This window comes from Cibotium barometz, chromosome 28 (genome assembly GCF_041138505.1).
Source record: "Cibotium barometz isolate CiBa-2024 chromosome 28, ASM4113850v1, whole genome shotgun sequence".
NCBI lineage: Eukaryota > Viridiplantae > Streptophyta > Polypodiopsida > Cyatheales > Cibotiaceae > Cibotium > Cibotium barometz.
In genome coordinates, this window is record NC_141073.1 from 12,277,976 (window position 1) to 12,293,100 (window position 15,125).

General features: G+C 42.0%; 1 protein-coding gene across 1 annotated transcript; it reads right to left on the minus strand.

Moving 5' to 3' along the window:
* Positions 1-11,447: 11,447 nt before the first annotated feature.
* On the minus strand, positions 11,448-14,734 carry LOC147622491 (uncharacterized). The gene is made up of 4 exons (XM_086822064.1): positions 14,151-14,734; positions 13,195-14,028; positions 12,740-13,084; positions 11,448-12,561 (listed from the first exon to the last, which is right to left on the minus strand). Exons 2-4 carry the CDS (start codon positions 13,555-13,557, stop codon positions 11,941-11,943), a joined length of 1,329 nt encoding a protein of 442 aa, XP_086678190.1. The 5' UTR covers positions 13,558-14,028; positions 14,151-14,734; the 3' UTR covers positions 11,448-11,940.
* Between the last annotated feature and the right edge of the window lie 391 nt (positions 14,735-15,125).

Consider the following 15,125-nt stretch of genomic DNA (forward strand, 5'->3'; position numbering starts at 1 on the left):
AAGCAAGCATGTACATGAATCCCTTATAATTTCATTACCTCAAGGTAAGGCTGCTTTATATGTTCTATTTCATCTTACAAAAGATAAGTGCACATCCAAGCGAGTAAGATGGAAATGGTAGGTCGAGCTAGTGAAACTATGTTAAACCTATCCTCTTCCATTGTGTCCTCTTGCATCATCCAAGTAGGTGGTAAAACTGCTACCTTAGTGGAAAGGTTTGGATGATATGCCATGAACTTGGCATCGTGCAAGGTTAAGTGGTGAGGGTCAGGATAAGCTGGATGTAAGGCATATTGGTGAGGGTCAGGATAAGCTAGATGTAAGGCATATTGGTGATAAGCTTCGGGTAGCCCTAGTGGTAGGCATCTTATATCAAGGTGGCATGAAAGGTAGATGCAAAAAGTAGAAGTATTTCACGTAAGGCTTCCTTTTGTTGTGGAAATGGTATTGGCCCTTCTAATTCATATGTGCCCTTTGATTTCTGGAATGAATGCCACAACCACCAATTAATGATGGGCATGGGTAGATAGTGATCCGGATCTTCTTGACACATGGCATGATATTATGCATAGAACTCACAACGTGATACTTAGAGAGTGGGCTTCTTTGTTGTAGATATGTTAGCCACTAGGGCAAGGTGTAGATGCATGGAATCGAAGTCAAAGTAGAGGCTGCTCTTGCTGCACTCGGGGGGGGGGGGGGGGGGGGGGGGGGGGTCACTATATGTAAACCCTATATATCTTGTGCATTCAAGGCCTATTTTTTAAATCCCTTATCTGTGAATTTTTAACGATTAAAATTAACCCTTTTTCAATACAATCTGTAAACTTTTTTGAATTTATTTTTACAGGCCCCTTCTTTCTATGAAAAATCTAAATAAATTATACCCTTTTTATGCACTCACGTGATATATTCACGTATTCTTGAGTGACCACCTCAAGCTCTTGCAGATACTTATATAGTCAAAGGGTCTCTAGGCCATGGGTCACACCATGGGCCAGTTAAGCCCACCATGGTCAAATTAGAGGTTGCTTGCACTAACCTTGTGGAGATACTTGCATAGTCGATGGGTCTCTATGCCATGGGTCATCTTATGGGCCAGTTAAGCCCACCATGGTCTATTGAGATATCGAGCTCAGCTAGTGCAAATATGGATGACACGCTAGAATGACAGCTCCACACTTATGCCACTTGCATGGTTGGTGAGATTATAGAGGTGATATGTTGCGATTGGTTTACAGGAGGCTATGTGATAACCACTTTGGTTTACTAGAGTTATGGTATAGTTATAACATGTAGTCGGGTTCACACTATGGACCAACCTTGTATGTTCTAGTAGGAGAGAACTCTTGTTATGGGAATATATTTTAAGCCCTCTTAAAAATATTATTCTACCCTCTTAGATAATTCAGGGACTCTTGGATTATCTTTGCATCAAGCCAAATTATGTTAATATCATGGGACATGCCATTATAAATATTAATATGTTTGGTGGATATTAACGTATGTTTGGGGTCTCCAATGTTTGTTTCAGTTGGTTTGTATGGGAGGAGTGATTCTCGGGTTAGTTACGCCTGGAAAAAATGTGTGTGGGTATGGTTTGTATACTTATGGAATATTTGTTTCACCAATTTATTGTTGATTATTTTATAGGTGAAGAGGATTCCGAAGATTGAGGAGAAATTGCACAAATTTATTACTTGGCACACCATTTTTGTAAACAAGCGTTATGTATACATGTGCTAGCTTGTGCACATTTTTATTTACTTGGAAAGCCTTAATTTATCAAGCATAAACTTGAGCTTTAATATTTTATAAAGCGTGATATACATTAAACCCTAGCCTCAATTTATGGAAACTTTATTTTTGAACATAAGAGAGCGTCATGCAAGAAAAGCACCTTTTTGTATTTTGGAGGCTATGGCTTACTTTGGAATAAAGTATCTCATAAATACTCATGTGTGGGGAACAGGCCACACACATGAGGGGAGATGATTGCACCCAATCTTGGAGTCGTGCTTTGTGAGATAAGTATTGGAGTCGTGCTTTGTGAGATAAGTATTTTTATTTATTTATTTTTCTCTGAATTATTGAATTTGTTGAGCATGTGGTATTTGATGATTTAATTGAATTAAATCAATTCTTGCAAAGTTTCTTTAAAACTCTATTTTCCTAGAAAATTAGATCCGTGACAGTGGTATCAGAGCTAGAGGTAGATCTTCTTTAAAACTCTATTTTTCTAGAAAATTAGATCCATGAAAAAAAGAGAAAGCTTTATAATCTTTACACAAAGCTTAATATTAAAGCCCATACCTAAACGCTTTAAAGCCCATACCTAAACGCTTTATAACATAAGCTTAATAAAAGCTTATATTCCTGAAGCTTCTAAAAGCTCTCAAAAAGCCAAGAAGGGAGTTTTATCAAACATATTTTTTTTTGTGAGATTGCAAAAAAACTTCCAAAAAAAAAGATTCCAACTCTTTTTCTAAAATATTGGCAGCCTCTTGCTATTAAATTTTCAGCATCAAAGAAGTATTGGCTTTCGTAAAATTCTTGGAGGACGGTATCTAAGCCAACTATTAGATGACGAATTCAAGAGCTAAGTCTTTCATCTTCATTTATTTGTATTATTAAATTGCATTATCGTTATCTCTTTAATTGTAATGGCTTCTTTACCTGCACCACCCAATGTGAAAGAACAAATCTTAGCACTTCAAGAGCAAATTGCAGTGAGCGAGAACTCCGACGCATATTAGAGCATCAAGTGAAGCGTTCCAAACGCAAACGTGATTTTTCCAAATCTTCTGACTTAGATGAGGAGAAAAGTGATCATGTTAGACGCACTGTTAAAGCTACCTTGCATGCTCAAAATTCTCAGAAAGATTCACGAATCAACCGAAAGATGTTCACTTTCCAAAATTATAATGGCAAGAAGGATGCATGAGTTCTTATTGCATGGATTAGCCAACTAGATGACTATTTCTCTTGTGAAAAGTTCCCAAAAAAGGATAAAATTAAATGTGCTTGTAATTACTTGATCGAAAGTGTTGTCTTATGGTGGAATGTGATCAAACAAGGTGAACATAGACCTTCAACCTGGAAAGAGTTATAAAACCTCTTAATAAAGAAGCATTTTCTACCATCTCAGTACAATGCCAAAGCACATCAACAATGGGACACTACACCAGATTGAGAAAGTGATAGATAGTTGGTTCCATCAAGCTTATTCTCAGTAGACAACATTAAAAATACATCACTGTCTACCATTTTTGATAGTTCCCAATCAAGTAATCACGCAACCTACAAGTGCTAACTGATCCTTTGAAGCAACCAAGGTGGTTGTGCTAACAAGGCCACTGACAATGGAGACCTACAAGGTGTATGAAAGAAATGCAGAGTAAAAATTTTACTTGTAAGATGTAGAGATCGATATCATTGAAGTGTAGCTTGTAGACAAGATCCGGTGTGCTGTGTCTAATGATGCTTTCACATGTATCTACACACCCTTCTGTAGTAGATCTGACAATACTACCCTAGAATATGATGAAGAATAATGCAAATCTGATCCCCATGTATGTCTACAAAAAAACCAAAAACTACGTGCGAACGGCCCCCAAAACTCACCCGAAAAGAAAATTTGATCACAAAACTTCAATGCAAAGTACTCCACATTTCAAGGTCCTCTATCTTCTCCCAGAAGGGCTCCTTAATCCTATTCAAGAAGACAAGCGACTCGGGGTGAAGGGTATGCAACAACACAACAGGGGTGAGGAGTGTATGCTCTGATATCAAATGTTGGAAATAGGGTTACATACACACACACAGTGGGAAAGCTCACGGGAGCACACAATGAGATAATAGATAAATAATGAATGTGTGCTATACAAAGATGATAAGTATACCCCAAGATGGATGTATACTACCACAGGGAAAAAAACTCCAGAGAGAAAAAGTACCCCGGCACATCACTACCAAATATGGCTACAAAGAATTCATTAGGCAATCTAAAATTTTGTCCCAAATCCTTGTCAAAGTTGCATATGATGGTGCAAGTGGATAATGGATCAATGATGGATTGTACAATGATATGCAAGGATACAAAATTCATGCTTTGTAATGAGTACACATGCCATGTGGATCTACTTGCATTAGACATGGGTTCAATTGACATTGTGCTTGGATGTGATTGGCTCTCCACACTTGGAACCTTCTCAATGAATTTACAGCATGGATTCATGAGCTTTGCAAATGGGATGCATGTATGTCTTACAGCTCTGCCAAGAGAAGAGAGTAAAGGTATGACAAGACTCTTGAAAGAGTTTAAGGATGTGTTTCAAACGCCTAAGAGTCTATTGCCTAGGAGAGAAGTGGATCATTCTATAGTGCTTAAACCAAATGCCAAGCTGATTTAACAAACCACCATATAGGCTCTCAAAGGTGATTTGGCTACACTTCAAGTGTATGATTTTGAGATTATATACACCAAGGGGAAATAAAATGTGTTAAGATGTAGAGATCGATATCACTGAAGTGTAGCTCGTAAACAAGATCTGGTTTGCTATTGTCTGATGATTCTTTCACATATATCTACACACCCGTCTATAGTAGATCTGGCAATACTACCCCAGAATCTAATGAAGAATAGTGCAAATATGGTCCCCAAAGATGTCTGCAACAAAAAGCCAAAAATTGCGTGCGAACGGGCCCCAAAATTCACCCGAAAAGAAAATCTGATCGTCGTAAAACTTCAGTACAAAGTACTCCACACTTCAAGGTCCTCTATCTTCTCCCAAAAGGTCTCCTTGATCCGATTCAAGAAGACAAACGACTCGGGGTAAAGGGTAGGGAGCAACACAACAGGGGCGAGGAGTGTATGCTTTGATATCAAATGTTGGAAACAGGGTTGCATGAGCTCACACGCACACACACAGTGGAGAAGCTTAAGGTAGCACACAATGGGATGATCGATAGATAATGATGTGTGATATACAAAGATGATAAGTATACCCCAAGATGGATGTATACTACCACAGGGAAAAAACCTCCTAAAGAGAGAAAAAGTACCCCGCATAGTCTTAGTGTGTTCACACACATCACTACCAAATATGGCTACAAAGAGTTCATTAGGCAATCTAAAATTTCATCCCAAATCCTTTTCAAAGTTTCATATGATGGTGCAAGTGGATAATGGATCAATGATGGATTGTACAATGATATAAGTCATGCTTTCTAATGAGTACACATGCCATGTGGATTTACTTGCATTGGACATGGGTTCAATTGACAGTGTTCTTAGATGTGATTGGCTATCCACACTTGGGACCTTCTCAATGAATTTACAGCATGGATTCATGAGCTTTGTGTATGGGATCAAGAGGTTGTGTTGCATGGTTCTTGTTTTTCTCAAAGGTCTCTTTGATCAATGCCACTAAGCTTAAGAAGGAGCTCAAGCAAATGGGGTGTGTGTATGCTTTACAGCTTTGCCAAGAGAAGAACAATGTGGAAGAGAAGAGAGTAAAGGCATGTCAATACTCTTGGAAGAGTTCAAGGATGTGTTTCAAATGCCTAAGAGTCTATCACCTAGGAGAAAAGTGGATCATTCTATAGTGCTTGAACCAAATGCCAAGCCCATTAACAAGCCACCATATAGGCTCTCAAAGGTGATTGGATACACTTCAAGGGTATGATTTAGAGATTATATACACCAAGGGGAAAGAAAATGTGGTAGAGGATGCACTTTCAATAATGTGGGCATGCTTGGTTTCAACCATTAGTGAGGTGCATAATGATTAAAATATAGACATACAAGAGAAGTACTTGTTGGATGAGGAGATGTCTTAGATTTTTTAGAAATTACAGCAAGGTACTCATGATGAGTTGCCACATTTTCGACCTCAAAATGGTCTCATATACTACAAGGACAAGGTCTACTTGATGCCTCACTCATCATAAAAGCAAAAGGTTTTGGAAGAAATGCATGCAACCCCTATGGCGGGCCACTTGGGAATCTTCAAAACCTATGACAAGATTAGAAAGAGCTTCTTTTGGAAGGGAATGTGGAAGGACATCATGCATTTGTGTCAAAGTGTATGCCTTGCCAGCAAAGATCCTACTCATAAGCCAAATGGTTTATTACAACCTTTGCCTATCCACAAAGGCAAATGGACTCACATTTCTATGGACTTTGTTATACGACATTTCCTTCTACAAAGGCAAATGGACTCACATTTCTATGGACTTTGTTACGGCATTACCTTCTACAAAGAGGGCATTACAGCATTACCTTCTACAAAGGCAAATGGACTCTGTCAGGAAAAGGGTAAGGCTAGGGGGAGTTGGGTGGTTCAGGGGAGTCCGGACTAGTGTGGACGACCAAGGCTATAGTTAGCCGGTTAGCGTCTATATCCGGCAGTCCCGGTGGAGAGTTGCCTATTCTCTTCTAGGAGGTTGCGCGAGCTAGCACCTCTTGCCCTTAGACTGGTATCAGAGCGCAGTCCTTCCTCCATCCTCTACCTTTCTCTCCACAGGAAGCTCCCATATCAGATGCAAATACACGAAACCACCGCACATCACAAGCCACATTCGGCAATCAACAGCCACAAACCACACCACAGCCACCCCCATTGCAGCGCAAACATGGCACAATAGTGCCAAGAACGACTGGCAGGAAGACCACCCATGACAAATGCATGAGAAGACCACGCGTGAAACGGGCAACAGCAATGCCGTGGCAACACGTCAACAGCAAGGCCAAGCCACGTGCAGCCACGTGAGGAGAGTAACTATTTTCTCTCTCTCTCTCTCTCTCTCTCTCTCTCTCGTTACTTGTTCTGGCACTACAAGAGCGGCCAAGCCCCACCCAACACAATGGCACTGCACGACGTCAACAATAAGGCCGAGAGGAAGCGATCGACATGCCAAACAACATGCAACATGCAACCAATGAGGAAAGTTTAAAAAAAGCACTATAGGCCACACGAGAACGCTCTCTATGGCTATGGAAAGAAAGATAGCAGTGTGTTGATTTTCTAAGAGCGTGGCATCAAAATCACTTGCAAGGCATGTCTGATAATGCAGGGTGTGCTCTTCAGATAGTGTTTCCTCTCTCATGCGCGCGATTGTGAGCCCATTCTTCTCTCTGTACGTTGCTCAGATTTTTGGTGAGCTGGTTTTGGTCAGGTACTAGTCTTCATCTTGCACATGAATTTGATTTGTTACCGTGACCTCTGAAGTTTCTGAGCACCATGAGGGTCAGCAGCATGGCGGCCATCCAGCTATGGATACCAATATGGCTGATTTGGATGCAGGTGATCATGGATTTGTGGATTTACACACACACACATACACTTTATTAGAATCATGCACACAACGTATTGAACAAAGTTTACTTGTTCTTTCTCAAAGTTTACAGACCATGCAAGTGACTCTCAAGCAGTTGGTCACTAATTCAGGGTTTCGGAGTGTCCTGGTTGATACTCCAACTACCCCTAGGGGGTCAACTCAAGACACCGAAACGCTCACGAATCAGGAAGGGTTAGCTATACTCAAGAGCATGAAGCCTCATGTGTTTTGCGGGGAAGACAAGGAGCATAATAAAGATGCAGTGAACATTTTTTTACAAAAGTGGGCGGACTTGCACCTTTGAAGTGTTCTCTTGATGCTATTCGCGCTCTCGAGGAAAGTCTTATACTTGAGGGCAAGGCCCACAAGTGGTGAATGAGCCTCGATGAGAGCAATTGACCTACGTCATGGGCTGCTTTTGAGACACTTTTTCGGAGATAATTCTTACTTGAGAATGAGAAGGATTGCAACTGGAATGCTTGGGACAACTGTAAGATGGAAGGTCTTACATTGAACCAATATATTTCTAAGTATCACAAATAATTCTCAAGCTTGAGGGTTTGGATGATTTTCAGAAAGTATGAGGTTTTCTGAGTGGTTTAGATAATCAATATAAGACTAAGATTAAAACCCAATACCCTAAAACTTTAGAAGAGGCTATAAAGAGTGCACAGATCTTTGATGATAATATTGACAAGAAACGCACAGCCAAGAAACCTTGGGTTGGAGCATCCGACTTCCTTAGTTCTAAGGGAAACAAATGGAAGGGGACCAAACAAGGTAGTGATGCAGTTAAGAAGGCTAAGGGGCCAAGGGGTCCCTTGTCTCCGTAAGACTATGAGTGAGCTAAAAAGGAAAAATTGTGTTTTATTTGCATGGCTGATCACGATAAATAGAATTGTCCAAAGAACCGTGGCAAGGATGTCGATAAGGGCGGCAGTAAGGCAATGCACATGGTGTAGGTCTTGCCACTTGATGATTCTCAAAAGTTTTCTAAGATTCAAGTATGCCATACCAATGCCACGCATGAGTGTTGTGTAACCTCCACGATATGGGTACCCTCTTTCAGACCTCATGATTTGGTTCGAATGCATGGACACATCAACGGATGACGAGTTCATGTCATGGTTGACGATGGGGCTACACATAACTTTCTGAATTATCACTTAGTTAAAAAATTAAAATTGCCACAAACCCCTAGTAATCATAAACACATGGTATCTCTTGCTAATGGGCATGATAAGCATGTATGGGGCACGGTGGGATTAAACAAGTACCATTCATTATTCAGGGACATGAAATGCACTTAGATTTTCAAGCTATGCATATTACTAGAGGTGATGTTACTTTGGCTCGTGAATGGTTGTTTCATTTAGGACCATCTCTTTCTCATAGTTATCTAGATAGTACTTTCAATTTTAAGGTCAATGGTAAACAAGTTTGTTTGCAAGGTGAGCGTGATGTGCCCCCATCTCCACTCATTTGTTCTGCTGAAATGGACCACCTTGTACATGCTCATGAAATAGAAAATCTCTTTTTGTGTTACATGTCTCCTTCAATTTTGTCTCATGATGATCCTAGCGGTGCTAATTTTAATTCCAGTTTGTGTATATCTACCAAGGGTAAGGAAAGTGATACTTCTCTTCATGATTTGCAGTGTATTAAATCTCTTAATTCTGTCCTATGTGAACAACATGTTAGTGCTTTACACAATAATGAACAAGCTCAAATTTTTACTAAACTCACTCAACAAGTTTCTCATTCCTTGCAAAGTCTTTTGCTTGAATTTCGTGATGTGTTTCCAAGCAACTTGCCATCTGGTTTTCCCCCTAAGCGCAATGTCTAGCATGCCGTTAAAGTGCTCAAGGATGCTAAACTAGTGTGCAAGCCTCTGTGTCAGCTTAGTGCTGGTGAAGTCAGTGAGGTGAGCGCCAGCTTGCTGACTACCTCGCCAGGGACTTCATTAGGCCTAGCAGCTCGCCATGGGCATCATCAATTTTATTGGTGAAGAAAAAAGATGGGTCTATGCATTTGTGCATGGACTATGATGGTTTGAATGCAATCACAATAAAGAATAAGTATCCGTTACCATGAGTTACTGAGCTTTTTGATCAACTGCAAGGTGCACGATACTTTAGAAAGATTGACTTAAGATCGGGCTATCATCAAGTTCGCATCCGCATGGAGGATGTCCGTAAGACAACTTTTCGTATCGGGTTTGGGCATTATGAGTTTTTATTTATGGCGTTTGGTATAACTAATGCTCCAGCTATGTTTATGACGCTTATGGATAGCGTGCTACACTTTTATCTTGGTCGATTCGTAGTATTTCTTGATGATATTTTAATCTTTAGCCGCATCGAGGAAGAGCATTTGCAACACTTACAATTAGTGTTCAATCTGCTAAGGCAAACACACTTTACGCTAAAGAGAGAAAGTGTGAGTTCTTTGCCTTGGAGATCCATTATTTGGGTCACATAATCTCGACAAAGGAAATTCAAATGGATCCTGCAAAAGTAGAGACAATCCTTAAGTGGCCTCATCCAACCAATCTCAAGGAATTACAACTATTCCTTGGGTTGGCAGGGTTCTATCGTAAATTCATCCGAGATTATGCTAAGTTAGTAGTTTCGATGTGACAGACCAATTAAAATCTAAGGGTCACAACTTTGCTTGGGGTGATGATCAACAACAAAGTTTCAATCGTCTTAAGGTTGAGTTTCACGGAGTTAAAAAGTGAATTTTTAGATTCACTCATCTTTGGTTGCATGTATCTTTGGTTGCCAAGCAATTTGTGGAGCATGTATTCAAGTTGCATGGTATGCCTATGGAGATTGTGAGTGACCGAAATGTCAAATTCATGAGCTTATTTTGGAGCACATTGTTTACTATTATGGGTAGTAAGTTGACACCGAGTACCATTTATCATCCAAAGATCGATAGCCAAACAGAAAGGGTGAATAAGTGGGTGAAGACCTATTTGAGGCATTTTTGCTATGAGACACAAAGTGCATGGGATGAGTGGTTGCCTCTTGCTGAATTTGCATACAATAGCACCCATCATGAGAGTATTGGGATGTCTCCTTTTGAAGCATTATATGGGTACAAAGTGAATGTGCCAATGATGGTCATTAAGTAAGATGTGGTGAATCAAAGTGCAAAAGAAGAGACTAAGAAAATGCAAGCTTTGCTTCAACAATGCAAGCTGCACATGAAGCAAGCCCAAGAGAGTATAAAGTATTATGCAGATAAGCATAGAAAAGGCACTTAGGGTTCAAGGAGGACGACTATGTATTTATGAGGTGGCCAAAATCAAGATATGGATCCCTCAAATGCAATACTAATATCAAATTAGCTCATATGTATTTTTGATTCCAATGTTTTCCATGTATCACACTTGAAAACTTATGTGGGGCTAGAAGTAGTTGTTCATGAGGAATTGCCTTGCTTAAATGAAGAAGGGTTGGTTGAATACCTATCCCGCTAGGTATTCAACCAACCCTTCTCTAATGTTGTACCCAACCCTTATAATTATATGATTCCAATCAAGGGTTTTGAGGATGAAACATTCGGATGGGGATGGTTTGTAATGAAGGGGAACACATTAATTGGGCAATTAGCCATAGGCGCCCGAACATGTGAATAAATAATGAACCATAAGGTCATGTAAACACACCATGGGCCTATATAAGTGAATTAGGAGAGATGGAAAATTACCTTTTAACAAACATTCATAGAACTCTTGAGCTCTTGGCTATGGTAGTACTCCCATTGAGTACATATGTGTTGTACTCCACTTAAGTGCATTGAGTACATATGTGTTGTACTCCACTTAAGTGCATTTTTTCCCTAACTCTAATCTCTTTCTTGCATTATTAGAATTCCATTGTGATGAAATTGCTCAAAAGCACCACATGGGACTAATTTAAGCTCAAAGAATTCATAGGTGTGAGATTGGAAAGGCTTCCACTTTAGAGAGAGAGAGAGAGAGAGAGCACATTTGTATTAACTTCACAACAAATATATACAAGTTTATATAACATTATATTATAAAGGCAAAACTCTGGACCAAACTTAACTTCACACTAAAAACATAGGCTAAGGTAGAAGAACTAAGAATAAGCCTCATGTAGCCTCGTATGAGTAGCGAAGTACAAGTAGTTGGAAAAACAAGCCAAATGCATGAGCTTGGCATAGTACAAATTTGAAGTACATATAAGAGTAAACGATCGCAATGGCATTGGCTAAGCCTAGCTTCATCTCTATCTCTATATTATATAAAGGAAGAGTATCACAAAGTTGTCACGTGGCAAGAATTTGGAGGTTCTGGAAAAGGAGGAGGAGGTTCGAGGAATGGTAGAATTTGAATTTGAAGGTTCGAGGAAATGTGCGAAGCACGGGACAGCCCACTAGTCTCAATAAAGACTCAAAGAGCCACTCAACATCAAGTCCGTGGCAGCATGTGTGAGGGGAAAGAGAGATGGCCACACCACTTGGCACTTGGCTTGTGTGTAGAAAAGAAGGAATAATACAAAGTTACAAATTGAGAATGGCAAGGCAAACTAGGTAGTTTACTAGTTAGATATATACTAATCTTATTCACACTTCCACTCTCCAAATGATGTTATCAAGGGTTTCTTGTGGTCTGCCTAGGGCGGCCACTTTGCTCTTGCTGAGTAAGCACTTGCCCCCTCCTTTCTCTTCATGGGGCAGCTCGCTGATCTCGCTGACTGTGCCGGCCGCAGCGTGGATATCAGCCGGCGGTAAGAAGAGCTCTGCTGACAGGCCCGGCACGTCAAATGCCACCTCATCAATGGCCCACTCCTCTTCAAGCCTAGTCTTCGTGTGACTCATCGCCACCTCCCCAAATCGGAACAAAGTGACTGTCGATTTGCCAGCGTGTGCAATCATGACTCCCTCTACGCACCTGTACTCTTCCACGGACGAGTCTATGGTGGTCTCCCAGAACAGGGCGTCCCCTCCCGTTGCATGTATTCTTGTCAAATGAGAGTCCTCCACGTGCACCAGCAGCCCTGTCTTTTGGCTGAAGTAGCCAAACAACACGTGGCGAATGATCTCCGCTGGGCCCTCGCTCCTGCAGGCCAGCGTTGCGGGGTCAGCTGCGAGCTTTAGGATGAAGCAGTCCTCCCCCCTCACCTTCTTCTCGCCAATGCACCTCGCTGCTGAGAACACATTGGCAATTGTCCTTGGATCCAAGCCCTGCAAAAGATGAAAACGTAATATTAATCCACCACATTTCCTTGCAAATTAAGGCCATCAACAATGCCTTACACTGGATTTTAACCAACATTTCCCTGCAAATTAAGGCCATCAACCATGCCTTACACTGGGTTTTAACCACCAACATTGCTTTAATACACGGTTTTTATCTACAAACCTGGAGAGCTCTTCTTAGTGGCCTTACAGGACCTTTTGCTGCATGCGATCCCAGCCATGGAGTGTGCCTCCACACCAGTTTGCCGTTGCTGCCAGCATGCACCTTGCTGCTCCCCACTGCCATCTCCACATTCCACATGTTGGGCATCATCTGCCACAACACGAAACAGCCCGTCTCTGATGACTTCGACGAGTTCCTCGTCTTCACCACTTGTGTGGCCGTCTCGAACTCTGATGCCAACATCTTCACCCTGCCCATGGCATATGAATTTCTGACATTGCTCAGCTTTGCTACACCAGTTGCACAAACATACTGTTGAATTATGTATTGGGCAGATGAAGTCTCCTGCACATGTGAAACAATGGCAGGGTAAGAGAAATCTCATACTAAACAAGCAGAAACTAAGCATTTTCAAGCAATGGAAAGCACACAAGGGAGTGGAAGGCTACACTTACCATGGGGATGCTTTTGACTGAGAGGAATGGGATGGGCTCGGCATCGACAACCGCGACAGGGGCAAGGGGTGCCCCGAGCACACCCAAGAGCAGGCGAAGGTCAGAGCGTTTGTAATAAGACTCTGGATGTGTGTCCCCGGAGATGGCCCTAGACATGGAGGGTGTCTTGGTGAGAAGCTGGCCCTTCACCCACTGGAGGCTCCCCCACCTCCCTTCCCTTCTGCCCCCATTGTCGAAATTCTCTGGTGTGGGCCCCTCCATCAGTGGGGCCAGTGTCTCCCCCCCTCCCCTTGTGCTGCCACAACCCTGCATCTCATCATCTGTCTGTTGCTTCCTCTTAAGTATCATCATCAAAGAAGTCATTGCTGATGGGAATTATTCACCCTCTCACACCCTCAGAAGACAAGATTCTCTAAGTGGCTAAGCTTTCTTGAGTTCAAAAAAGCTTGCAATATTATGACTTAAAGCCCACAATCTGGATATTCATAGGATCTGCTAGAGAAATCATAAGCAAGAGTTGATTGAGCTAGGCATGCGAGTTTAAAAGAACCCATAAGCTAGGACAATGCTTGCAAAAGCTAGAACCTTCAACTGTCCACAAGCAAAAATCTCTTCACCTATGCTTGCACGCACTAGAGACCCAACAATGCAGGTTCCTATGAAACTGCTTGAAGGTGTGTTTAGGAACCCACAAGCTCAGTTCTCCTGAAATTGCTTGCAAACTATGAAATCCCTGGCACAATGCTTACAATTCTAAAACCCACAAGCTGCATGCCCTTTGAAAAGCCTACACACTGAACTCCCTTGTAAAATTGGTAGCACCTGTCAAAGAGCCTGCAAGAACTCACAAAATGAGCTGCCTTACAAGCATGAAGGAGCCACAACATATTAAATTCCCTTCAATGATGCTCTGCATGCCTAGGCACAAGAAACGGTTAAAAGCCTAGTAAACTGACCCTTCATGTATAGGCTGCCCCTAATGGAACAGTAGTAGTTGCAGTATCTTGTCTAGGAAGGCTAGGAAGCTGGTCCTAGGAAGGAGAGAGCGAAGCTCAAAAGGCAAGCAAGCAAGCTAGCTAGCCTTTGAAATAGAATGCTTCAAAGTTTGTTAAGCCAGAGGGTGCAGAAGTCAGAATACTGTTGAAGTGTGTAGTCACTGCACTACTCTAGGTGAAAGCAGTTGGCTTAGACCCTGTCCAGTGTCAAGGGCAAAGAAAGGTCAAAGAGAGCAAATTGCAGGAGACTGTATGGAGCTCTCAGGTTAGAGAGCAGCTTGCAAAAGGATGATGGTGGCGAGACAGTTTCCAATGGACAATCGGAATGCAGCATCCAATGGGTGTTAGGAATACAATATCCAATGGACAAATAGTGTAGCTTCTAGAGTGTGCAGAAGCAAAGGGTTGGGACTTGGAGGTTACCCACACAGGGAGGAGCTTCATCAAAATGCAGAGAAGCCCAAAATGAGAAGAAGTGGAGGAAATGATTGGGATAAGGCGTTGGAGGTGGGGGGGAACAGATCAGTCTGGCTATGGGAGAACGTGATGCTGATGAGAACAGATGATGAACTATAAATGATTAGCAAGGCCCACCAAAAGTAGCAGCAGCAGAAGCGCCTGTAGGGCCTAGGCTCTGCTGCCAAAGCGCCAAAAGAGAATGAAAAAATGAGCACCTACTTTTGGCGGTCCCCTCCAATCAATCATCTCGCGCCGCCGCCGCCGCCCACCCCCTTCATCCCCAGCACAAGCCCGGAGCCTGGCGGGCGAAGGCGGGGCAGAGGCCGCTCCTCCCCTTCATTTTCGTTTCTTGCTTTCTTTCTTTATCTTGTGGCCCACAGTTTTAGCGGCCACGCCTACTTTGTCGGCCATTTAAGGAAGCGCTTTTGGCCGAGTGGGCAGCACACTCGGGTCATCATCACTTTAAAAACCTTTGGC

What these genes read in the sequence shown, in the direction of transcription:
- LOC147622491 (XM_086822064.1), bottom strand. Translation starts at nt 13,557, where the DNA reads ATGACTTCTTTGATGATGATACTTAAGAGGAAGCAACAGACAGATGAT. An exon ending in CAGTCAAAAGCATCCCCATG is followed by an intron (nt 13,085 to 13,194) that starts GTAAGTGTAGCC and finishes TCACATGTGCAG; the next exon opens with GAGACTTCATCTGCCCAATA. An exon ending in CACTAAGAAGAGCTCTCCAG is followed by an intron (nt 12,562 to 12,739) that starts GTTTGTAGATAA and finishes CATCTTTTGCAG; the next exon opens with GGCTTGGATCCAAGGACAAT.